We start from the raw sequence: 27,136 nt of genomic DNA, 5'->3' as shown, positions 1-27,136 counted from the left end.
TGACATACATATTAAAAAAATTGTATTCCCTAAAGTCAGTAGGTGTACTTTTACTATTTCGCCACAAGATGTTCCCGTTGAGTACTTCCTATTCCCGTACAATAAGTATGCTATAGGAAGTAATGTGTTGCTACATTTTAAATAGGGAAGTGACACAGGCATCAATGGATGCCTGTGATCAGGGTGGCCTAATATAAAATAACACATGCTACTGGTGTTCGCACGAGTATTAGAATGTAAAAGCGCATATCTATTCCCCTGTGTGGGAACTTAAAGGAATACTATCGATTTACATATTTTTTTCAATTGACACAGGAATTGTTTGGGAAGTGCTGCTAAGTACTGGTGTATACATTTTAGTAGCAACTTCTTTGTTTACTGTTATCAAAATACTTTCAAAGTTTACTGACACCAAAACTGATGGCTGACTGAGCCATGAGGAGAGGGGAAATTCCCCTCACACTTGATCAGTTAACTCTATGTGTAGCTCTGTGTGTGACAGAGAAGAGAGCTCCCAACAGCTGCAGCTCCTGTGTCCTGTGTTTCTGACTGAAGTGTCTGAAGAGAGCAGGGGAAATGTAACACATACACACTTTTTACATTAAAAATTACCTGTTTACCTCCCACACCAAAAATTACCCAGATACAATTTTTAATTAAAAAAAAAAATGTACAATAATAAAAAAATAAAAAAAACATAAATATTTACCTAAGGGTCTGAACTTTATAAATATGCATGTCAAAGGAGTAAATTAATATATTTTTTAAAAATTATGGGCTTGTAAATAGTGATGGAAAAATTGAAAAATTGCACCTTTACTTCCAAATAAAATATCGGCGCCATACATTGTCATAGGGACATAATTTAAATGGTGTAATAAGCAGGACAAATTGGCAAATAACGTACATGGGTTTTAATTACGGTAGCATGTATGAATTTCAAACTATAATGGCTAAAAGCTGAGAAATAATGATTTTTTTCCATTTCTTTCTTAGTATTCCTGTTAAAATTGATTTAGAATAAATTAATTTTCAGCAAAATATATCACCCACATAAAACCTAATTGGTGGCGGAAAAAAGAAGATGTAGATCCATTCATTGTGCCGAGTAGTGATAAAGTTATTGGCAAATGAATGTGAGGAGAAAGTTGCTCAGATGCAAAAAAATTTCAACCCTGTGGGCTTAAGTGGTTAACATGAAAAGTAGGAAAATGTTTACACAGCTACTTAGACATTATTTGCACACTGTCATTTTAGAACACTTGGGTATCGATAGTATTCCTTTAAGACCTGTGGCCATAGATATACCATCTGACACAATAAGTGGGTAAAGGGACCCTGAGCACTTGTTAAAAATGAAATATTGACTTACCTGGGGCTTCCTCCAGCCCACCGTAGGCCGTGTCATCACACCGGCTGGCGTGATAATCCTGCGCATGCACGGTTCTCTTAATATCACGCCGACTGGCATGTTGACGCGTAGCCGGCTGACGTGAGGACGCTAATTGAGGAAGCGGGAGGGAGGCCTGAAGACTTCGGGACAAAGTCTGATAACGGAGCCGCTAGCCGGGACCGGGAGAGGAACCAGGAGGACGCTGGGGGATCTTGTGGCCTACGGTGGGCTAGAGGAAGCCCCAGGTAAGTCAATATTTAATTTTTAACAAGTGCTCAGGGGCTTACAGGACAAATGAAGTGAGAGGGATATGAAGGCTGCCATATTTATTTATTTTTAAGCAATACCAGTTGCCTCTAATACTATTAGCTATAGAACCTGAACAAGCATGCAGCAGATCAGGGGATTCTGACATTATTGTTAGATCTGACCAGATAAGCTGCATGCTTGTTCCTGGTGTTATTCAGATTACTGCAGCGAAATAGACCAGCAGGGCTGCCAGTCAACTGGAATTGTTTAAAAGGAAATAAATGTCAGCCACCATATCAGTTGCCCAGATAGCATGCTGATCCCTTGGCTTCAGTGGTGCCTGAGTCACACCTGTAACAAGCATGCAGGCAGAGGATGTAGAATATGTGATCTGCATACTTGTTCTAGGTTAGAGGCTCAAAGTATTAAGGTGGCAGCTAACAATACAATTTGCAGGACGATCCTTTCCGATCATTTGTTATCCTGGGAGGTAGTCAGCATTGGTGGCCTATCTATTTCTCTCCCTTCAGGTTTCCACTACAGGCATTTAAGAGAAAATTTTGTGTCTTTATTACCGGTATTTAGTATTTTTATGTATGATTTTTAATAGGCTAAATATGTAATCTCGTATATTTATATGCACATATTTAGTTGTGAAATACTTAGGGCCGTTTCACACCAAAAAGCGCCAGGATTAGAAATTTTGGAGCGACTTTTACAGGTTTTTTTTTTTTATTTTTCTGGGTTATACTTGTTACAGAATTTCAGTCGCTCCAAAAATGCTACCTGCAGCGCTGTGGGGCTATATCCTGGGGAGGGACCTCCAGATGCCACTCCCCTCCCCCCCCCCCCCCCCCCACACACACACCCATTAAATGGGTATTGAGGTACTAAAGTACCGCTTACCCATTTCCACAACGAGTTAAAAGTTTAATAAAAACATAACAAAAATAGTCCTTTAATCATAAATACTGATCTTAAATTAGTGATCCCATTGCCAATATCCTCTGGGAAGTTGTTTGACGACAAACACCCACGCACGTATCACTCCCTCTACTGTACTTGCTATACTTAATATAGCAAGCCTTGGCAACGCATCTTTAAAAGTGCTTACCGGGTTCCCCATTGGTCTTTTAACAGAGTTTTCCAACCCTGTCCTTAAGACCCACCAACAGTGTATGTTTTGTGGAAATCCATAGAGGTAGTTAACCATTTCTGCCGCTGGGACGTGAGCCACACTTCCGCAAACGGCAGCTGCTACAGCTGCAGGCATGTGATAATCATTTCCTTGCAGTTTGGGGGGCTGTGTGGGCGATTGTGAGGCAGATGATGCCGGCAACAGGGGGGATTGCCTGCAGAGGACAAAAGTCCCCTGAGCCAAATCCGTACAAAGTCCGCCGAGAATGAATACTGTTTTAGTTCAAAAACGGTATTCATTCTTACATGGAGCCACCACTCTTCCTCCCGCTCACTGATTACCGCCACCGATCGTTAGGTTCCCATTCATTAATCTCCCCACCGTGATTACAGGCATCCATTGATGCCTGGGTCACTTCCCTAGTTAAAATGTAGCAACACATTACTTCCTAAAATGTACTTATTAATACGAGAATAGGAACCACTCTTGTGGCCAAATAGTAACATTACACCTTCTGACTTTAGGGAATAACATTTTATTAATATGTATGTCAAAAGGTCATATTATTATTAAATTATGGGCTAAAAATTTGTGATGGATGTAAAACTGAAAAAATGCACCTTTTATTTCCAAATAAAATATTGTCCCCATACATTAAACGAGGGATATCATTTTAACGTTGCAATAACCGGGCCAAATGGCCAAATAAAATGTGTGGATTTGAATTACAGTACCATGTATTATTTTAAAACTATAATGGCTGAAAACGGAGAAATAATGAATTTTTTCAATTTTTTTCTTATTATTACCATTATAATGCATTTAGAATAAAATAATTCTTAGCATAATGTACCACCCAAAGAAAGCCTAATTTGTGGTGGAAAAAACAAGTTATAGATCATTTCGTTGTGATAAGTAGTGATAACGTTATTGGAAAATGAAAGGGAGGAGTGCTGAAATATGAAAATTCCTCTTGTTCATAGGGTTAAAAATACCTGCGGGCTGAAATGGTTAATCGGCTCTGCTGAGGCACGACTTACCTCACCTGTGAATGTTTGTGGTTTTCTGCAAAACATGTAGTGTTGGTAGGCCTTGAGGATAGGGTTGGGGAACTCTGTTTTAACAGATCAATGAGGAGGAAGATTACTATTGGTCTGTTAAGGGTCCAATAGGGAGCCCAGGTGGGACACCTTTAAAGATGCATAGCCGGGGCTTGCTTCCAAGCCCCCGAACCTCTATTATACAGCTTCCAGCATCCACCACTTCCTCCCCCCCCCCCTCCACCACACCAGAGCATCTAAAGCATCCTGCCCACCCCAGCCACAACAGGGCATCTACAGCAGCCTGCCCTGACACCCCCACATACATTCTACACCCACCAGCTGCCACAAGCTAACCCCCACTGCTCACCACCGACACTTGCCCTGCACGCAAAGGAAACCCTGGCAAAAGCATCTTTGAATTTCCTGTCCAGGTTTCCCATTGGCTATTACACAGACCAATGGAATCCCTCCATTTTAAAGGGCTCAGTTACTGATAAGAAGCCATATTTTGTAGAGTGGTACCGGTAAATGTTTTGGGCATAAATCAAACCTTGTCGTACATGAAAAATCTCATATTCACACACACAAAAAAAATCACAAACGCGACTGGAGGAAGTTACGGGACCCGTTACCGGAGCAGGAGAAGACTGAGGATGGCGGCGGCGTGGGAGCGGTCTGTGGTAGTGGAGCTGGAGGAAGCCCCAGGTATGTATAAAACTTTTTTAGTTTAAGTCAGCTCTGGTCTCCTTTAAGAAAGGGAATCTAAGTAACCACAACAATTATTCCACACTTAAAAGTTTTGAAGATTAGGGAATTCCCATTATTGGCTTATGTGATAAAGTGCAAGTTTTTGAAACATAGGAGATTCCTTTGACAAATGTAATACTATATTACCATAGATGATGAAATAACTTAGTGTGTACTTAAAGCGCCATCTAGTGGACAACCCATGATGGAGAAATGTCAACACAGCAAATCTTAAAGTGGACATGAACTCTTAGAGCACATACCCCGTTTAGAGAGTTTAGCCTGTCTAATTCCCCCTCATCTGTGACTAACCACCGGTGTAGTTTGATCTGTCAGCTCAGGAATCTCCTCCACGGCAGGGCAGCTAAATGGTAAACAGAGGATGTTGACAATATGTCTGCTTCCATGAAAGCAGGAAGTAGACACACTGCAGATTTATTGCAGGATTTGTATCAGCTGTAACAAAGAAATGTTTTTCTTTAAAGGTTATCATGCTATTGCTTATCTTTTAGAGCAGAAAGGAAGCTCTGAGTTCAGGTCTGCTTTAATAAACAATTTGGCCCGCAAATTAGACTATGTTTTAGATTTTGGCCCCTTATGTAATTGAATTTGATACCCCTGCTCTAATACTAGGTACACACAATGCAATTTTTTGACAGATTTACTGTCAGATCGATTATTTCCATCATGTCGATCTGATTTCCGAACGATTTTATAGATGTGAACGGAAAATCGATAGGAAATCAGATCAGGCACGTTGGAAATAATCGCTCCGACAGTAATGCTGGGAATACACGGTACATTTATTTTTATCAATCGAGCCGCTGATGGCTCGATTAATAATTTCCGACGTGTCTGATACCCCGCCGGATTGATTCCGCGCTCAATACCGGCGGGCAGGACAATAGAATAAATGAAGCGGAAGATAAGAAGCCGCCCGCGGGGACGAGCGGGAAATCGATCCGGATGGGCAGGGATGAGCGGGGACGCGCGATCCGGGCGGGTGGGGATGCGCCGTAATCGAGCCAGTGGCTCGATACACGGTACAGAAACGTACCATGTATTCACAGCATAAGTCTGTCAGAAAATTGCATTGTGTGTACCTTATATAATACATCCAGGGCCTTCCCTTCTTTTAAGCTTAAGGATTAAATAATACATATTTGGGCTGGTGCCAGGTCTTCCCCCTCCCCCGCTGTCTCTCCAGCACCCCCAAGTTGCATCACTCCCCATGGCCCCTGCAGAGTATAGCCACAGCGGAGCGCCCTCGCCTCTACAGCCAGCGCGATCTTTAGTCTTGTATCCTATTGTAGCTGGCACCCTCTCTCTCTCCGTGACCCTGGCACATGTCTGAATATAAAAAATAAAATAAAAGTAGTAATAATAATTTCACGCTGTCTGTACATTACTTGTTGTTCTTTTTCCAGAGCGACCGCCATTTTAGGGTACCTTCCTCAGGAGCTTCTGGGAACTTCCTGCTATGAATACTTCCACCCCGAGGATCACAGCCACTTAACGGAGCAGCACAAAACAGGTAACGCCCACAGGTCACTATCTAGCTCCCGTCACGCTGGACACATATCGTGGCTCTAGTACTTCCTCACACACAATGAGCTAAATTCATGTCATGAAGCAGCACAGATATGATTCTTTTTCCTACACTTTTTTTAAACAAACTACTCTGCACCTTCCCAGAGTAAATCGTCTATCAGACGTACTCCTGCAGCCTCATGAGTGTAATTATGAGGACAATCCCTTTTACTTATTTTTTATCATATTGGTTCTGTTAGAGTATACATGTCAAACTCCGGCCCGTGTGCCAAATCTGGCCCTCAAAGCCATTAAATTTGGCCCCCAAGTGGTTTCCCCACTTTGCATTATGTTTGCCCCACTCTGGCCACCAGGGGAGCTATATTGGAAGTGTAGCCCTAGAACACCAGAGAAGCTATATGTGGGAAGTAGAGAGAAAGCACTAAACACTAGGGAACTGTATAGGGCAGGGTGGGGGCCACTAGACACCAGGGAGCCTGTATAGGGGAAGGAGGACCACTAGAAACCGGGGAACTGTATAAGGGTTGGAGGGGAGCCATTAGACACCATGGAACTTTATAAGGAAGTAAGGTGACCAGTAGACATTGAGTTTGGCCCGCGACTACCAGTAGGTCCCAGTGTTCAATTTCGGCCCACTTTGTATTTGAGTTTGACAACCCTGAGTTAGAGAAAGGCAAATATTAGCATTTCCAGTGAATTAGATACAGGAGAGTAAGGTAATTCTGAGTTATTTTGTCTGACATGGCCTATCATGGCGTCAGGGGCATAACTACAGGGGAGCAGCCCCCCTGCGTGGGGGGAGGTGTTGGGTTGGCGCAGAGCTGGGGGGTGGTGGGGGCCCAACTACTAAAATTTCATCCCCCAATACAGACTATCAGATCAGGTGTTTTTGTGGCTACACATGTTACGGGTGTGAAGATCATGATGGCCACACTTGTTTGATGACCCTTGTGAGATGGACCCCAGGCCATGCAGGGGAAGCAAGGGAAGGGGGGTGAATATTTGGGGGCCCCATCAAAGTTTTGCTGGGGGGCCCCATGAATTGTAGTTACACCGCTGGTGGCCATACTCATTATCTGCTAACACAACAGACGTTTGTCCAGCATGTGGAAAGTTTTATGCCCCACCTCTGTTTTGCTAAATATATAATTGGCCTATACAGAACATTTTTATTGAAAAGTTGTATATCCTAAAACGGCCTATTCTAATAAATATTTTTTTGTCTCCAAAATCCACCTCATACTCACCTTTCAGGGCCTTCAACTGCACCTGGCTCTCTCTGCACCTGTGCTGTATTGTTGCCATCCAGGACCACAGCACTCTTCATAGGATAATGGCATAGGTAGAGTGAGTAGCAGGTTATCTGTAGTCCCCTTTCCCCCCAACAAGACCCTATGCCACATCCCAGAATGCTTTGCACTTGATCCATTAAACACTGGAAGAGGAAAGGCCAGTGGCTGCTGTGGCTACACCTACACCATAGGAGATAAAGAGAGGGGAGGGCTGGTGGCTGTGTAAGCCCTTACTTCCCTAACAATGGTGTGAAGGGGACTGGGTGAGTGGCAGTACGTGCCATGTACTGCCCAGGAAACAGTGCTGGAAAGTGGGCCACTGTGATGATGTGACAACCTTCTTCCAGAATAATCCAGGGACGACATCAAACAGATGCAGAACGATAGCATCATGGGACATACAAATGGTATGTTGTAGTTATGAGAGGATTTTATTACTGGTAAAGGTGTATGTTCCTTGTCTGGGGAGGGAGACCTTCAGGGGGATCTCGATGTGAGAATAAGAATTCCTTGCAATGGACTTTCATCAGATCCCATTCTAGCAGATACAGTAGTAACTTTAAAAAGGGATTGGATGTTTTTATAAAAGACCAACGTATAGAAAACTACCTATATCTATTTATATATAAAATTGGAAAATATGACTGACTGGACAAGGGAATATGTGATGAAAAAGGCGTGTGATCTGTACAGTGTGCCTGTAATGAGGACCAGCACACCACCATGTACAGTACCATGAATTACGGTAGTAAGTCGGTTCAAACTCGTTTCAAAACCATATCCGTGGCTCCGTTTTTTATGGCATGGACGAAAACGGAGCCATGGATACCAATGTTAAAAATAGCCTCCGTCTTCACACACACTGATCCGTTTTAGAAAACTGAACGGAGAGTCTGAATTTTGCAGATTTTCACGGAGCCTGGATACCCGCAGAGGCAATGAAAGGCAACACAAAAACAGATCTCCCTCTACACAGCATAGGTTTGCATACAAAACGGATGCCAAAGCAGATTGCCTACCGCCTGCTCCTTCCCTCAGTGTCCTCTTTGTGGACCTCTTTATCCAATAGAAACACACAGGAAGGAAGGGCACGTTTTTGACATATGTTTAAAGGACTACTGTAGGGAGGAAAAAAAAAGCTTCTATTGGTTCCCCGCAGACGTCCTGTACATGCGCAGCCGCTCACCGAAGCTCCGGTCCCCGCCTCCGGTTCCCTTCTGAAATTTCCGACATTAAAGGTCGGAAAACCACTTTGTCTGCACGGCCGTGTCCTCGCTCCCGATGACGTCACCAGGAACGTACTGCCCATGAGTTTTTAGAAAAACTGATCCGTTTAAAACGTATTCCGATCTGCAATCTGACAAGTGTGGACTGACCCTAACTGTGCACACAGTATACACATGGCATTGATAATACTGCTCACATTTGTTTTGCTATTGATATGCATTTCCCAGTGTTCCCTGTTTTGGACCTTGCCTATCGGGTCACCTTAGTTAGATCTGCGTATTCACTCACTGTTAGGACATGCTTTATATCGATGACATCTTGCTCATGTAATGCTGAACACATGCCTTCTGTTTTAGGAATGTTTGGCATCATTATTTTAGCAAGCAGAAAAAATATTTGTGGGTATTGTTCTCCATAACTCAGTGTGTCTGAATGTATGATTGGAATTTCAGGAATATGATAGGATGATTTGTCTGTACACTGGCAGAGCTGAAGTTATACATTTCAAAATTAATTATATACAGGATCTTCTCAAAAAATTAGCATATGGTGGTAACGTTCATTATTTTCTGTAATGTACTGATAAACATTAGACTTTCATAAATTTTAAATTCAAATACACACAACTGAAGTAGTTCAAGCCTTTTATTGTTTTAATATTGATGATTTTGGCATACAGCTCATGAAAACCCAAATTTCCTATCTCAAAAAATTTGCATATTTCATCCGACCAGTAAAAGAAAAGTGTTTTTAAAACAAAAAAAGTCGACCTTCAAATAATTATGTTCAGTTATGCACTCAATACTTGGTCTGGAATCCTTTTGCAGAAATGACTGCTTCAATGCGTGGTGGCATGGAGGCAATCAGCCTGTGGCACTGCTCAGGTGTTATGGAGGGGCCCAGGATGCTTCGATAGCGGCTTTAAGCTCATCCAGAGTGTTGGGTCTTGCGTCTCTCAACTTTCTCTTCACAATATCCCACAGATTCTCTATGGGGTTCAGGTCAGGAGAGTTGGCAGGCCAATTGAGCACAGTAATACCATGGTCAGTAAACCATTTCCAGTGGTTTTGGCACTGTGAGCAGGTGCCAGGTCGTGCTGAAAAAATGAAATCTTCATCTCCATAAAGCTTTTCAGCAGATGGAAGCATGAACCCACTTTTGAACCAGAAACAGCGGCAGAAGCGCCTGACCTGGGCTACAGAGAAGCAGCACTGGACTGTTGCTCAGTGGTCCAAAGTACTTTTTTCGGATGAAAGCAACTTTTACATGTCATTCGGAAATCAAGGTGCCAGAGTCTGGAGGAAGACTGGGGAGAGGGAAATGCCAAAATGCCTGAAGTCCAGTGTCAAGTACCCACAGTCAGTGATGGTCTGGGGTGCCATGTCAGCTGCTGGTGTTGGTCCACTGTGTTTTATCAAGGGCAGGGTCAATGCAGCTAGCTATCAGGAGATTTTGGAGCACTTCATGCTTCCATCTGCTGAAAAGCTTTATGGAGATGATTTCATTTTTCAGCACGACCTGGCACCTGCTCACAGTGCCAAAACCGCTGGTAAATGGTTTACTGACCATGGTATTACTGTGCTCAATTGACCTGCCAACTCTCCTGACCTGAACCCCATAGAGAATCTGTGGGATATTGTGAAGAGAAAGTTGAGAGACGCAAGACCCAACACTCTGGATGAGCTTAAGGCCGCTATCGGAGCATCCTGGGCCTCCATAACACCTGAGCAGTGCCACAGGCTGATTGCCTCCATGCCACGCCGCATTGAAGCAGTCATTTCTGCAAAAGGATTCCCGACCAAGTATTGAGTACATAACTGAACATGATTATTTGAAGGTTGACTTTTTTTGTTTTAAAAACACTTTTCTTTTATTGATCGGATGAAATATGCTAATTTTTTGAGATAGGAAATTTGGGTTTTCATGAGCTGTATGCCAAAATCATTAATATTAAAACAATAAAAGGCTTGAACTACTTCAGTTGTGTGTATTTGAATCTAAAATATATGAGTGTCTAATGTTTATCAGTACATTACAGAAAATAATGAACTTTATCACAATATGCTAATTTTTTGAAAAGCTCCTGTAGATTGTATACGCAAAACATCTTTATCACCGCTCACATTTATTTTGCTATTGATGTAAAGCAAAGTTTGATTGGGCAAAGTTGCTTGAACAGTTTCAGCTATTATGGGCTTTGTTCATTATTTTATTTTTCGGCATATAAGATGCACTTTTTCCCCCCTTTAATTTGGGGAAACAAAGTCCCTGCGTCTTATATGTCAAATACAGGGAGTCCCCGACTTGGGAAGTCCCGCCATTACAAACCGCCGACCCTCCGTGATGTCGGGGTCTTCGTGTATTCTCCCCGTGTCCTCTTCTTTTCCCCCGTGTGACCTCCTCCGCTCCCCATGTATAAGTATATGCAGCAACAGCACAGCTCCAGCGGCGATCAGAGACCTCCTCTCTCACTGCAGCCCTAGTGCCCGGCTTCTGCTGATGATGCGATCAGCCGAAGCCAGCATTAGGGGAACCGTGAGAGCTAGTAGAGTTCTCTGATCGCTGCTTGAGCTGCGGATGAGATGAGCCGTGCTGTTGCTGCATACAGTATACTTCTACATGGGGAACGGAGGAGGATGCACGGGAGGGAGGGGGGGCAGTGCAGGACACATGGGGGGAAGTAGAGGAGGTCAATCGGGGGGCAGAGGAGGACACAGGGGGACACATGAGGTACAAGGGGTACACAATAATTTAGGGAGAACAGCAACAAAACGCTCCTGGACCTTGCCTTCTAAACCTAGGTGCGTCTTATATGCCAAAAAAACGGTATCACCTTTTTTTTCTCTGGCTACTTATACTGGGGAAGCCTTTCTGACTCCCTATACTGGCGGTGTGATTATTTTAGTATTTATAAATGTTAGAAAATGTACCACTTTACATGTAGAAATACTAAAATATTTAGACCACTGCGGGGTTGAGAAACTTTGTGTGATGAGTATTTGTAATGTGTTTACTTTCTGCTGTAGTTACTGTACATATTCAAAAGTAAACCGGTTCATGTATAAATGCAGTCCCCCATTTGTACTTGAGATAACAGGTATGTGTCCCAATACTTGGTCCTTACCTCACCTTACTAAAGGGAAACAAATACAGATAAACTGCTGCATTTCATTGCTTGCTTGTATAGAGGGGATTATTTTTCTAACCTCTCTAACTTCCTTCATGCAGTCCTCCAGAGCAAAGAGAAAATTCAGACCAACCCATACAAGTTTAAAGTAAAAGATGGCTCCTTCATTGTGCTGCGCAGCCAGTGGTTCAGCTTCATCAACCCGTGGACCAAAGAGTTTGAATATATTGTATCCATCAACACTGTGGTCTCGTAAGTCCTGTGTGTCTAAAGATAAAATATTGTGCGCATGTTAAACTGTTAAAGCTTATACAGACGTTAGGTCACCGTCATCCAGGATGATTGTTGACCATCGTTCCAGGTGATCGCTTTAAAGTGGACCTGAACTGTTGCACAGGACAGAAGGAAAACCGAAAGAAATGCACCCTGTATGTATTTAGAGAGTTTTCCCTGTCCAATTCCCCCTCATGTGTCTATTTACAAGTTGTAATCTGAACTTTCCCCTGTGTCACATGACTGCCTATGGCAGAAAAGGCCATTTGAAAGCATAGGAGGTTAACAATATGTCTTCTTCCATGAATCAGAAAGTAAAACGGTGCAGATTTATTTTAGGATTTGTATAAGCTGTAACAAATGTTTTTTGTTCAAAGGGTATTATGCTGTTGCGTATCTTTTAGCGCAGAGGACATCTGAGTTCAGGTCCGCTTTAAGAATGATCAAGGACTTGCTTGGGTACTGCAGCCTGTTCTGTTCTATGGAGAGGGGAGACAGTGGTCAGCCCCAAGCTGCAGGAAAGCCAAGGAATGACAATAGCTACCACAAAATCCAAATGATTGGTTCTACAGAAAATTCTGCAACACTTGTTCTGAAGGACAGAGCCCTATGTTTACACACGACGAGAGTCTACTATACAGACTAAAAAGTCACCTGGATTTATTAGATATTAAAGAAATGAGAGCAAGTGCCAGTGCTGCTGGCCTTGGTCCACTCACACACAAACATTCTAGGGGTTCTTTGCTAGTCCTCCCCACCTTCCACTGTATTTCGGCTAGGATGGGGTCCAGCTAGCCTTCCAATTGTGTGCAAAGAAAAATGTGTCTCTACGTGTTGAGCATTTCTTGTTCTAAAAATGTCTTTTGTATAGTATGGTGCCCAAAACTGTGTTTATAACCATTTTGTTATCCTTTTTACAGAGGTCAAGGTTCATCGCTAGAAACTGCTTCTCTCCCCGGCAGTTCCCATTCTTCAGAAGGTGAGGAGATAGTATTATTTTTTTTATTTACACAGCACAAACATCTTCTGTAGAGCTGTACATAGTACAAAACAGGCAACAGTGGGGAGCATAGATAACTAGTTGAACACACTGTACAATTAGGCCTTCCAGCAAGACAAATGCAGACATAGTTGATGTGTGGTATGAAACCAATACTGGTACATGTTCATTTGATACGGTGCAACAGAGACAGGACCTACTAGCAGAAGGTCCCGGCCCTTGAAAGCTTACAATCTAGAGCAGGGGTGTCAAACTAAATCATGTACGGGGCCAAAATCTAAAATCATCACGGGCCAAATTTGTAAGATTTACCATTTTGTAAATCGTTTCAAACTATGCAGTGTAACTATAGCGACCGTGGGGACAAGAAAAGACACAGAACATTTATATCGCCCTTGTCTCCTGGCAGACTCAAAGCGCCAGAGCTGCAGCCACTAGGGCACACTCAGTACGCAGTAGCAGTAGCAGTATGCCCAAGGTCTCCTTACTGAGTAGGTGCTAACTTACTGAACAGGAAGAGTCGAGAGGGGGCTATGGGGGCCTGCTGCTCCTCCCCCTTTAGCTGAGGCGCACAATATAATGGGGGCCAGCTCCTCCTCCCCTTCATCTGAGGAGCAAAATATAATAACCTGCTCTAGCTCTGTGTCAGGTGTACTCTGGTCTGATAGCCACACACTCCACGCTGCATACATCTCGCTCTCAATGCTTGTCACATGATTGGAAGCTGGAGGTATGCAAACATAGTGTGCAGCTACCAGGAAGTACAGAGGATACCCGACACAGAGCTAGAGCAGGTAAATATAACATTGCTCTGCTGCACTACTCTGGAGCAGGGGTGCCAGGGCAGCGGTGAAAAAAATGTGTCTGTGTGTTTGTGATTGTTTTACCAGACACATGGGGAGAGGGGAGGAATCCGGATCCCAGAAGGGGACCCCATTCCAATGTCACTTGGGGGCCCCGTGGGTTATTGCAGCTGCACCGCTGCTCAAATTGATAATGTTTTAACCAGAAACACTTTCATTGGTGTGCTCCTTTGGAAAGGAAGGCAGTGTGCCTTCTTTTGCTGCTTATAGTCATGCATATTTCAAACTCTTTGGGGGCCACTTAAAATGGTGAGATGGGCTGCATTTGGCCTGCAGGCGTTTGAGTTTGACACCTGTGATCTAGAAGGTAGTGGGGTGGAGATACTAGGGGAGTAGACAAAGGGCTTAATGGATGAGGCAAAGCGTTTCTAATTCTAGATATACCAAATGATATGCTTGTCTGAAAAGGTGTGTTTTAAGGGTACATTTGAAGGTTTCCAGGCTCGGAGCATGACGGACAAGCTGTGGGAGAGAGATCCAAAGGAGAGGTGACACTCGTGAGAAGTCCTGGATGCCAGAGTGAGAGGAGGTGATCCAGCTGGACGACAAGTGGGTCTCATGGGAGGAGTGAAGGTTCCAGGGAGAATGGTATCTGGAGATTAATGAAGAAATGCATACAAGGGACAGCTTATGTAGAGCTTTGTATGATGGGGTTAGGAGTTTGAGCTGGATCATTTGGGTAATTGCAGCCAATGGAGGGATTGGCAGAGAGTGGTAGTGTCAGAAGAGCAGAAGGAGAGGCAGATGAGACGAGCTGCAGAGTTTGGTAGGGACTGGAAAGGTACCAATCTGATTTTTAGTAGACCGCAGTGTAAGTTGTTACGGTAGTCATGTGTATGTATATACAGTGTATTATTAGATTCCAACTCCAAGCAAAATGGTTGGGTTGTTGCTGATTTATGTGCCCCTACTGTATTTTTTGTACATTCTAGGACCCCTGCACTGTTTGTGGCTGGATTACAACTCGCCTGTCCTGGAACTATCCATACTCCCTGTCATTATTCCCGCTGCCCGAGTCTTCTCCATGACATTATACATAACATGCGCTGGGATAAAGGATAAAACCTCGGGGGGGGGGGGGGGTGGAAGATGGGGATCGGCAGCGCAGGGGGTGTCTGGCAGAGCTCGGAGGCCCTGGGGCAAGATTTTGCTGGGGGGTCCATGTGACCTTTGCCTCAGGGCCCTGTTTGTGCTTAAACTGGCCCTGTCTCCAGCTTTGGTTTTTGTTTTTTGCTCTCCCTCATTTCCTGCTTCCGAGACCCACTATATTTCATACTTAATCCACCAGGAACCACAAAGAACAGCAAGACAGAGTGAGATGAAATTTTCCCACCAGCAGAGACATAGAACAATTATACAAAAAATATATAATATAAACGTGCTGCAGCTTTGAAATGAAAGTCTCTGCACATATATACACAGCACTCTGCCCTAAAATCAATAGAAGCAAAACAAGTCCATATGTATATTCAAGCTTAAAATGTGGACAACCTCTGTTGCAGCAGTATCAGTGTACACACCTCCACCACACCTTCAAGACTGGGCACTCACCCTTTTCCCTAGACCCCCTATGAGATGGGTCTAATGCGCTTGTGGGATACTCTCAGGCGATCCCCAGCCTCTTAACGATCCACAGCTTGCTTTATCTTGCAGAGTCTTCAAAAAGCATACACCTCAGAATAAAAACACAATAGCGTAAAACCATCCAAAAATTTAATAAAATATTAAAAATGCACACTCACATGTCCATGACTTTATGTATAAGCAGAGTTTTTTTGGGCTCTCCCCCATGCGGTGGCCACCAGGCTAGGCTTGTTGTCAGCATCATCATCTCATACCTCGCAGCATCCCAGCGTTCACCCACCCCGCACGCTTACTTCCTTACTTCCTCATTGGTAGGCCCGCCCGCCTGATGAGACTTTCATTTCAAAGCTGCGGCGCGTTTATATTATTATATATTTTTGTATATGTGTTTGTTTTCTGTAAGCGCGTACCACCTTAGTGTTTGTTTAGCTCAATAAATACCAGCGCAGTGTTTATTTGATAATAGACATATAACAATTGTCAGGCTTTTTATCTGCTGTCTCACCCATTTTATCTAATGGAGAATGAAAAAAACAACAACCTTTGACTGAATTTGGACGTTTAATGCTGTATGTCCAGCTGTCTATCCAAAGGGAACACTGTCAGCAGTAAGACAGAAAGTCTTAACGTTTTCTACTTTTCTCCCTTAAACTTATATCCTTCAGATACTTCCAAACGTAAGTTCCTCAACGTTCCTGGGATGTCCAGTGGGACGCTTCTTGGTGCTGCCAATATTGGAAGGGAAATCGCCAAACAAATCCTTGATCTACAGAGGTAAGAAGAGCCAGTCCTATTAATGGACCACTTTTGAGACAACTCGGACATGCTTCTACACTTTGGGCTTGTTCAAATTATGAGGGTTTTGAGCTTTTTTTTAAATCGCCAGCATTTGTAACTACTTAAGCCTATCTGGAGGAGTATACTCGTCCAGATTTGCACCGCTCATGTCTAACTGGCTGCGTATCCACGTCCAGTGTTTAAGCGTCGGGTACACGTGCCGTATTTCCGTGTCTGCGATTGGGGAAGGGAAGCAAGGCTTCCCCGAACCAATCGCAGTGCCTGTAATGAATGGACATGATATATACATTGTACGTACATACAATCTAGGCTTTCTTTAAGTAATTTTTTGTTCAATAATTTTTTAACTGTATAGGCATTTTACAGGGGACAAATAGGCATAAATGCAGAAAATACAATTTTTTTTTCTTTTTTTACCCTTCCTAATTTTTAGATGACAAGTGCCACAGTTATAAACGCCTCAAAATATATTATTTTGCTTGTCCCAATTAAAATGATCTCACATATGCCATATTTTATCACGAGTTGAGCTAGGCAACAGCATAGTGATGCATCTGTCTGGGTCCCTGAATCTTGTCCTGAAATCTTAAGGCGAAGCATAGGTGGAACAAGGGGTAAATGAGTGAGGTAAGGGTTAAAACTTAAAGGACAACTGTAGTGAGAGGTATGTGGAGGCTGCCATATTTATTTCCTTTTAGGCAATACCAGTTGCCTGGCAGGCCTGTTGATCTATTTAGCTGCAGTAGTGTCTGAATAACACCGGAAACAAGCATGCAGCTAATCTTGTCAGATCTGACAATAATGTCAGAAACAACTAATCTGCTGCATGCTTGTTCAGGGTCTATGGCTAAAAGTATTAGAGGCAGAGGATCAGCAGGACAGGCAGGCAACTGGTATTGCTTAAAAGGAAATAAATATGGCAGCCTCCATACACCTTTTGCTTAAGTTGTCCTTTAACCACGGGTCAAAAAAAATGAGAGAGAAAGAGAATGATTGCTGCTATAGCACACTTAATAATAATAATAATCTGAACATTTGTATAGCGCTTTTCTCCTGTTGGACTCAAAGCGCTCAAGAGCTGCAGCCACTGGGACGTGCTCAGGAGGCCACCCTGCAGTGTTGTCTTACCTTGAACTCCTTACTGAATAGGTACTTGACCTAGCCAGGATTCGAACCCTGGTCTCCCATGTCAAAGGCAGAGCCCTTAACCAGTACACTATCCAGCCACTTATGAGCAGTAATCACAGAGGGAGCGCAGCGGCTTCATTTAGTGCAGGACTTGACTCTTAGGGCTTGTTTCCACTAGCCACCGTGTGCGGCGGCACTTCCTGGTCTGCGAGTACACAGATGAATCCCAGAAGCCATGCCGTGCACGGCTATGGGATTCGCTGCCTCCTGCATGAAAAAATGCTGCAATGTCGTCTGAATCTCCAAGGCAAGAGATTCAGACGGCGACAGCATTATCCCCTATGGCAGAGTTCCCCCACGCGATTTGCTTGCAGGGAAACTCTACGGATTAGGCCTGATTTCCGCTGCAGTGGAAACGGGCCCTCACAGTGGTTAATTAGGCTTGGTTACTAAATGTACCCATGTCAGTTCAGGTATTCTTTAAAGGTTACATGAGGTAAATTATAAAGATCCTATTTACTTACCCAGGGTTTCCTCCAGCCCCAGAAGCTTATGTGTCCCTCACCGCAGCTCGGCTCTTCTCTCGTAGCAGCTGTTGACCTAGGCTTCTGTGCAAGTGCAAGCGTGAGACCCCTCCTCGCCGGGAGCGTTCTGCGCAGACGCAGAGATACTGAGGGGAACCTGGGACACTGGCGGAGAGCGCAGCTGCAGCGAGGGACACATAGGCTTCTAGGGGCTAGAGGAAGCCACAGGTAAGTAAAAATGATTTTTTTTTTCTTTATAATTTGCCTCATGCATTTAAGGCCATGTCACAGCAATATAGGGTAGTATACTTTTTTTTGTACAGTAAATGGAATTGCTATCTTTATCTAGACTGTTGTATTGGAGGGGTCATTTGACATCTTTACTCACGCATGGTGCTGGGACTTGCCATCTATAGATAAAGCCATAATGGGAGTTCTCTTTCACAGGTTGCACTCCCCACCATTCAATGGGAACATGAGTCCTAGCGAGCTTTTAGAGAAATCTCCTCCAGCCCTTGTCCTGCCTTCCAATGAGGTAAGTTCCTGCTGAACAGTCCAGGTGTGGTATGAGTGTGCAGCACAACTGAAAGTGTACCTGAGACACTTATAATGGACCTACTGCAGACGCTTATAATTAGACCTACTGCGGACCCCACTTTAAAGTGAACATGCACCATTTCAGACTCTCATAAGCCTGGCTATTGTGCTGATCACCTGCCCTTACTTCTGTATGACCCAGAATGAATACACCAGTTAGGTCATCCATTGTGTGCATGTTTCCGGTGCAACTCAGGTGGCCACTATTCTTTAGTGAAGAATCATTCGAGTGATCAGATAATTGTGATCGGATTGCCCCGAATCGACTGCAAACAATTCTGAAAGCGATCGTTGGATGGCAAATTTGTCAATTGGAAAAACTTTTTATAATCGGCTGTGATGGATAGGGAGTACAGATTGGTTCGTTGGTGGGGAAATAATCGATGTATTAGAGCATGTTATTTCCAATCTCATTCTAATTGCTCATATGATTCTTGACTAGAAATTGGACCATTGGTGGTCACCTTAACTATATCGAAGGCGGCAGCCATACAAAGCCTCTGTTGGGCAGCCGGACAAAACATATCACAGGACCAGCTGGATGGAATCACAGTTTGTGTTTCTCATGATGATGCTGAGCCAAGCCACACCCCCGATCAATTAAAGCGGATCTCCAGCCTAACATCAAAATCTAGCAGCCGTCCTGTAAAAGAAAGTTCTAGTTACCTGTGCTGCCTTGTCCCTCAAAGCTGTCCCGAAGACCCCGAATCACTTCCGACGTGTGGCCTCACCTCCCAGAACAAAACGCCAAGTTGTTTACTGCAGTAAATATCTTGGTATTTTTCTCTGAGTAGGGAAGGGAGGCAGGACCGCATACCGGATGTCTGGTGACGAGGGTTTTTTGGGACAGCTTAGAGGGAGAAGGCAGCGCAGATAACTATAGCTTTCTTTTACAGGAACCCTGCTAGATTTTAATTTTAGGCTGGAGATCCGCTTTAACCTGCTGTGACCATCTTCCAATGACCTCCTTCTGGTCATGTGACTTTAATACGAGCTTCTTAACTGCAGAAATCACATTTGCCCCGACAAAGTAATCTGATGGCAAATTTAGATCTGTTTCCGGAGTTTGGTGTAAACCTGTCTGTTTGTTCTTCAGGTTCAGAAAGATGATCTGGTACGACTGTCCCCCTCGGAAATCGAGAAACTGGACGCATCTTCTCAGAATGATGTCATTCCACCCTTCCCAGACAACTTCCTGAGTAAGACTCTGCATAATTACTTTTCACGTCACACAAAGGGATCAGAGTAACAAAACTGGTAAAGGCAGCATATCATGCGGAGTACGTGTTGTGGCACCACCATGTGACCAAGTGAATGGATGGTGGATGGTGCTGCTAGTAAGAACATCAGTAACTTAAGTTACCGATATTTTACTATACACTTACCCGGCACCCCTTATTACACGAACCCTCCTCTCCTAGTATCTAACACTAACCCTGCCACCCAAACTATATAGTTCCGCTGCCAGTGAGTTGGGCGCAGGGTGAGCCGAATGACAGTGGTGTTAAATACTATTCCCCCTCTGATTTGTAGCAGCTCAGAGGGAGAAGTAATTAAGGGTCCAGTGATTGCCAGAACCACGAATTACCTTTGCGCGGTGTGCACTCTATAGCATTAGTGCTATTGCGGCGCCCAACTTCGACGCCAAGTGACAAAACCACCTGCTTCGAACTACAGCCATATAGACAATTGGCTCTTCTTATAGTTCCGATCGTAGTAGCCGGCTACACCTACTGTTTCGGGTGCCCAGCTCACCACCTGGGCACCCCATTACTGATAATAAGCACAGACGTCTCCTGTCCATCCCTGAAACCAGCTCCCCTGACCCATCTCCTGCAACCTGCCGGGTGCTGTGCTATTTCTCTGGGTGTGCTCTGGAAACTTGTGGAGCCTTTGAGTGCTGCGTAAGCAAGGCTGGATATATACTCATTGCCATCTAAGTCAACTTTGTTGTGCCGAGCTCTCCTGTGGGCAGCCCCCTTTCATGCGCAGCTCCCTAACATCACTGCATGAGCAGCTTCCACATCTAGCAGCCCTCCTAAGGAAGTTCCCTTTGTTTGTTTTCAGCCCAAGTTTTTATATTTGCACCCTGATCTTCCTTAAAGAGAAACCGTGACCAAGGATTGAACTAGCTGATACCCCCTTTCCCATGAGAAATCTTTTCCTTTTCATCAGGGGGCTTTGTATGGCTGATATTGTGTTGAAACCCCTCCCACAGTGTGATGTCAGAACCATGGTGCTGACATCACACCGTGGGAGCCTTCTTGCATTGTGGGAAATAACAGCTGTTTCCAACTGCCAAAAAATCAAGCAGCAGCTACTTCCACTGACATCACCTGCCAGCAGTAAAAATCTCGCCATGTGATAAATGTCAGAATATAAATCAGGGAGAGGGAAGATTTTATAATGGGAAAATACTGACTAAATAATTTATACATAATTATTGTAAAAATTAAGCACTTTTGTTCATTACGTTATTTTTACTGGAGTTCCTCTTTAAGCTTTGTACACAAGCTAGATGGTTCCCTGCCGAGGTGGCCTCTCCAGACTGTGTGCCTATGTGCTGAAAGAGGTAAAAAAGACAAAGCCTGGCATGACAAGGTCTGTCTTATTGATACAGTACTGGGGTACCAATATTTCTCAGGACGCTTCCCCTACCCTGGACTGGGGAGGTTTAGCCTAATTGGTGGCTGCTTAGCTTCGTCAGACTACAAAAACATAGCTGTGACTGCATTCCCAAAGAAGGAGGCAGAGCATTACCTGTGACCCGATTATGTTTGATGAACTGAGCATTTAATGCTTATGCGACAGTCTGTCTTTTGATACTGGATGTACTCTTTAAGGCACTGCCAGCCATTACTAACAGATTATAACTATAGATGGTCAATGAAATGCTAATATTTCAAGTTTGCATGCAAATCGAATACAAGCTGTTCGAAGCTTGAAATTGTGCCAATCATTAGCACCGGCTTACGATTTTGATGAGTCCAATTCTGTCGCTGCCAATTATTTGGATTACATTTGTGGGCAGTGCAGAATTAACATGTCTCCGAGTCTCAGTGGCGTAGCTAAGGAGCTGTGGGCCTCGATGCAAGTTTTACAATGGGGCCCCCCAAGCATTCTATAAATAATTGATACAGCGCACCAAAACCTGCCAATGGCAACCACAGAGTCAGAGGTGCAAGAAGGGGATGGGGATCAGCTAGTTAATGATTACCACTATTCAAAGTGTCTATAGAAGTGATTAATATGAGCACAGGACCAATAGAGAGCTAATACTGCAGTTGAGGGAGGGCCCTTTGCCCAAGGGCCCTGATGCGGCCGCAACCTCTGCACCCCCTATTGCTACGCCTCTGTCTCCTCTGTTTCACTCATTCACTGTGTCCGTCTCTCTGCTTTCTTAGATGACGGCGCCACACTGGACTTCGAGAATGACGAAACCACCATGGCCGCCCTTATGAACTTTTTCGAAGCAGATGGCGGCCTGGGTGACAACAGAGACCTAAACGACATGCACTGGACTCTATAGCAGGGCTGACCACCTGATCGCCTTCAAACGCACAACCAAAACGTACTGTAATCTCTTGAGGTTCAGACATACTTGTCATTTATTTTTGTATTTTATAACAAAAAAATAAAATAAAAACACAAACTTAAAGGATTCCATTAACTGCAGGGAGCACCAACGCAGGAAGACCTAGATTGCACAAAAACTATACCGAAATATTTTCATACTTGTTATTAAACTAATCATTCCTTGTACAAGACTGCTGGATGTCGCGTGATTTTTCACAAGGCTGGATGATGCTGTAGTGTTGCAGCCATGCATAAGCATGTAATAGATGACTGGCAATCCCCTCAGTAATCAGGCAGCAGCTTACACAGGAACCAAGGGTCTCATTGGCTGGTGATTTTGAGGTAATATTATAACATACTATGTACATATAGCGAGCCGGCTACAATTTGCTGCCAGCCTGCCTAGTGACCAAAGCTCATTGGTCTCCTATAGCTGCATAGAGAACACCGCACAGGCCAAAAAACAGGTTTACTATAACAGAAGTTCTATTATATCGGTGTTTACTATACCAGGTATTACTCCCATATACTTATAGTGGTGCTTGGCCGGGGCCTGGATAGTTTACTATATCAGAGTTTACTATATCGAGATCATATTGTATATAAATACATAATAATATTAAAGGATACCTGAAATAACTTAAAAGTTTGGATTTTCCGAGGATTTGTCTGGGCAAGGAGCTGAGTTCGGGAGGAGATCGGTGGATGTTTTAAGCGCTGGTTGCTGGTCTGTTATTGGTCAGCCTTGAGATCTGATGAGCGATTACTTCACATGTTAATAGTGGATCAAATCTAAGTCGTTCTGGGAGGAGGAGGACTTATTTTTATTATTATTATTGGAACTTTGTCACTTTATTATGTGGGAGCGCCTACACATACAATGTATTTATGATTTAACTAGGAGTGACTCTACCTAGAGGTGTGGCGAGCCCAAAAGGTTTCTGATTGTGTAATATTGGGAAGCAGTGCAATTATATTGAATATATAGATTCTCCCATAGTACCCAAAACCTTTTTTTTTTTTTTTTTTTTTGGCATAAAAAATGACAGTAAAAAAAAAATACATACAGAGTTACCTTAGGGACTGAACTTTTTTAATATGTATGTAAAGAGGGTATCTTACTGTTATTTTTTTTAAATAATTGGCGTGTAATTAATGATGGATGCAAAACTGAAAAAATGCACCTTTATTTCCAAATAAAATATTGGCACTATACATTGTACTAGGGAGATATTTTAAAACGTTGCAATAGCTGGGACAAATGGGCAAATCAAACATGTGGCTTGTATCCACAGTAGAACGTTTTATTTTAAAACTATAATGGCCAAAAACTAAGAAATAATGAATTTTTCCTTTTTTATTATTCCCATTAAAATGCATTTAGAGTAAAATAATTCTTAGCATAGAAAGCCCAATTGGTGGCAAAAAAACAAGATATAGATCATCTTGTTGTGATAAGTAGTGACAAAGTTATTGGGAAATGAAAGGGAGGAGAGCTGAAAGGTGAAAATTGCTCAGGTGGGAAATCCCTCAGTGGTGAAGTGGTTAAAGTGCCCTCTTTCTCATTTCAAAAAGCTGGGAAGTATGACAAAGTGATGGAGCTTGAATGGAGCAAGCTGGAATTTGATAGGTCAATGCAATATAACTTGCATACAGAATTTGCATAGTCCCGTATTAACTTAGACTTGTTTGCATGCAATTGACTATCCCCACTTGGCAAGCCAGTTTGCTTTGCAACTTCCTTCTGCAGGAACCTAAAGCTCCACTAGGTGGCAGTCTTTAGCTGTTTTAAAACTTGAACTTCGTTCTGTGCCCAACAATGAAGTTCATGATTAAAATCTAATTGTTGTCTTTATAACCAGTGACATTAATCCTGTTCTGTCCCTCTGACTGACCCCGTTCCCTTGCAGTCTCAGATGTTAGCCAGTCCCTTGGCCTCGCTGCATGCCTGTTCCAGGTGACTGAAGGAATTAACCAGCAACAGCATGAATGGTTTCAATTGTCTGAACAAAAATAAAACCAGTTTGCTGGGCATGAATCATGCAGCAATCATCCTCCCTGAGCAATCTAAAGAAAATAGTATGATTCTGCTATAAAAAAAAATTACAAAAATTGTATATTATATTTAATAATAATCCAAATATTTGTATAGCACTTTTCTTCTGTCAGAGTCAGACTCAAAGTGCTGAAGAGCTGCAGCCGCTAAGGGTGCGCTCAAGAGGCCACCTTGCAGTGTTAGGGAGTCTTGCCTTAAAGTGAACCTAAAGTCTGCCCCAAAAATGAGATGAACTCACCTGGGGCTTCCCTCAGCCCCCTGCAGCCGATCGGTGCCCTCGCAGCTCCCCTCTGATGGTCCAGGACCCGCCGGCGAACACTTCCGGTTTGGCCGTCACCGGCCGACAGGCATGGGAACGCGAGTGATTCTTCGCGTTCCCAGCCTGTATATCGCCCCCCTATGCTGCTATTGTGGCCTCCTGGACCATCGGAGCGGAGCTGCGAGGGCACCGATCGGCTGCAGGGGGCTGAGGGAAGCCCCAGGTGAGTTCATCTCATTTTTTGGGGCAGACTTTAGGTTCACTTTAAACTCTTTACTGAATAGGTACTGACCCTAGCCAGGATTCAAACCCTGGTCTCCCATGTCATGCCCTTAAAGAGACACTGAAGCGAAAAAAAAATTATGATATAATTAATTGGTTGTGTAGTACGGATAATTACTAGAACATTAATAGCAAAGAAAATATTCTCATATTTTTTTTTCAGTTATATAGTGTTTTTTATAACATTGCATTATCCTCTAATATTTGCAGTTTACACACTACTCAGCATTCTAAATGTTTTACAGAGCAGTTTTGTGAACTATTGACCTATCCTCTGGAGAGAAAAAGAAAATACAGTGACTGACAGTTGAGATAACATGCTTCAGAAGGTAGAGCTCTCTGCGATTTTGAAAGTCGTGGAGCTCAATGGCTCTTTTGCATAGATAACTTGCGTTTCTTAACTCTTCCTGTACTGGAAACAATATTAGACTTATGTCTCTGTTCCTAATGCTTTATTTCTTAGCTGTACTACATATACAAATAATTATCATATTTTTTTTCGCTTCAGTGTCTCTTTAAAGAGAACCTGAGGCGGGCACACCCAGCCTCTGTATGGGGATTTCGTTGTGAGAACCCCACCTCGGGTTCTCTTTAACCAGTACACTATCCAGCCACTGATGAAGCAGAGTGTTCTGTACACACAGATAGGCGCCCAGTATAACAAGTTAGAACTTTTTACTGAAGAGACCTATGCAGAGATAAATCATACACCATCAGGAAATGCAGCTTACTTAGAGCCTATAGGAACACTGAGTGAATACAGGAAATCACAATACCATAGAGATCTTCACATCATTCTACAGACAGTGACATCTTGTGGTTGCTCTACTATACGGCAGCTTGAAGTATTAATGTTGTTACTACCAAATATTTTACTATTACAAAAAAACATTGAAAAAGAGATACTTGTTACAAATGAAGCTTTCATTTTCTAGAGCTTCACCTATAGCAAAAGCAGAATCCAGCTTTACTATGACCCCTTTCTCATGGGCGGAGAATTCTCCTCCTGTCAGCTGCTCTCCTGCATCAGCCAGGCTCTTGTTACCGTACCGCTAGACATGCGCCCCCCCATGGAGTGAGATGACGTGTCGTGGTCCTCTGCCGCCCTGTAACACCGATATCAGCGATTGACATGCGTGGTGTTACTACCGCTGCAATCCTGCTGCATTTAAAGTGGGCCTGAACTCAGAACTTCCTCTCTGCTCTAAATGATAAGCAACAGCATAATAACCTTTAGGCCTGGAACCCACTACAAATTGCTATCCCAATTGTTAGCGTTTAATGAATGATTTGTAAGCAATTTTTGTAAGTCATTTTTAGGAGAAGGAGGATAGACTCAGGGTTACCGCTGACGACGTTAAAGGGAACCAGAAGTGAGAGGGATATGGAGGCTGACAAATTTATTTACTTTTAAACAATACCTGTTGCCTGGCTATCCTGCTGAACACGTTGGCATCAGCAGAGTCTGAATCACACACCTGAAAAAAGCATGAAGCTAATCTTGTCAGAAACATTTCATCTGCATGCTTGTTCAGGGTCTATGGCTACAAGTATTAGAGGCAGAGGATCAGCATTACAGCCAGGCAATCTGCATTGTTTAAAAGGAAATAAATATGGCAGCTTCCACATCCCTCTCACTTCAGGTTCCCTTTAAATTGCACCTGCATTGCACTGGTGGGCGGCAGACGGGATACTGAACTGCTTGGCAAGTGTTCAGCTCAGCCTCCCATCTGAAAGAGACCTAAAGCAGTAAATTAGAATTTAACATTACAGATGCAAAGTCTTGGACTGGATAATTAAGGAAGTGCTGCAGTGAAACATTGGGTTTTGCTTTTATCAGCCAAGAGCTGAAAGCTGAGGCTGCAGTGGCAGAGGTGGAGCTAGGGTTGGGAGCAAAGACAGTTTTTGCACCCCCTCTGGACAAAATGAGAATGGCCATGCATCAGAATATGCTTGTGATCATGAGTGGAGTAAATGTTATATAGATAGCTAGATGTGCCCCCTTCCATATAGATAGCCATATTTGCCCCTTTCCCCCTTTTAGATAGCCAAATCTGCCCCCTTCCCTGGTTCAGATAGCCAGATGTGCCCCCCTTTAAATAGTCAAACGTGCTGCCCTTTAGATAGCCAGATGCGCCCCACTTTCCCCCCGTTTAGTCAGATGTGCCCCCCGTTTAGTCAGATGTGCCCCCTTTAGATAGCCAGTGATGCACCCCCTCTAGGGGCAAACCTAGGATTTTCAAGGGGGGGGGATTCCTGAAAGGAATACAATACAGTATAATACCGACAACAGGATCGATCAGGAGCAGTTTGGATACAGATAATAATGAGGACAGCCAGGGGCGTAACTAGGAATCACTGGGCCCCCCTGCAGAAATTCTGAGCGGGCCTCCCTCTGCGCTCCCCTCCAGCATTGAATAAAGTGTATG

The 27,136-nt window shown here is 43.6% G+C and overlaps 1 protein-coding gene across 1 annotated transcript in view; it reads left to right on the top strand.

Annotated features, from left to right (window-relative positions):
• The window catches only part of BMAL2 (basic helix-loop-helix ARNT like 2), a 127,452-nt gene extending 105,151 nt beyond the window's left edge, over positions 1–22,301 (top strand). The window contains exons 10-16 of the mRNA XM_068277653.1: positions 5,998–6,104; positions 11,869–12,019; positions 12,961–13,019; positions 16,153–16,261; positions 18,385–18,472; positions 19,631–19,733; positions 21,939–22,301. Of these exons, the coding sequence (XP_068133754.1) occupies positions 5,998–6,104; positions 11,869–12,019; positions 12,961–13,019; positions 16,153–16,261; positions 18,385–18,472; positions 19,631–19,733; positions 21,939–22,063 (742 nt within the window). The 3' untranslated portion in view covers positions 22,064–22,301. The remainder of the gene's footprint in view (positions 1–5,997; positions 6,105–11,868; positions 12,020–12,960; positions 13,020–16,152; positions 16,262–18,384; positions 18,473–19,630; positions 19,734–21,938) is intronic.
• The last annotated feature ends 4,835 nt before the right edge of the window (positions 22,302–27,136 follow it).

The sequence above is a fragment of the Hyperolius riggenbachi genome, chromosome 3 (assembly GCF_040937935.1).
Source record: "Hyperolius riggenbachi isolate aHypRig1 chromosome 3, aHypRig1.pri, whole genome shotgun sequence".
In the NCBI taxonomy this organism is placed as follows: Eukaryota; Metazoa; Chordata; class Amphibia; order Anura; family Hyperoliidae; genus Hyperolius; species Hyperolius riggenbachi.
The sequence above is the reverse complement of the archived record's forward strand: the minus strand, read 5'-3'. Positions and strand labels throughout refer to the sequence as shown.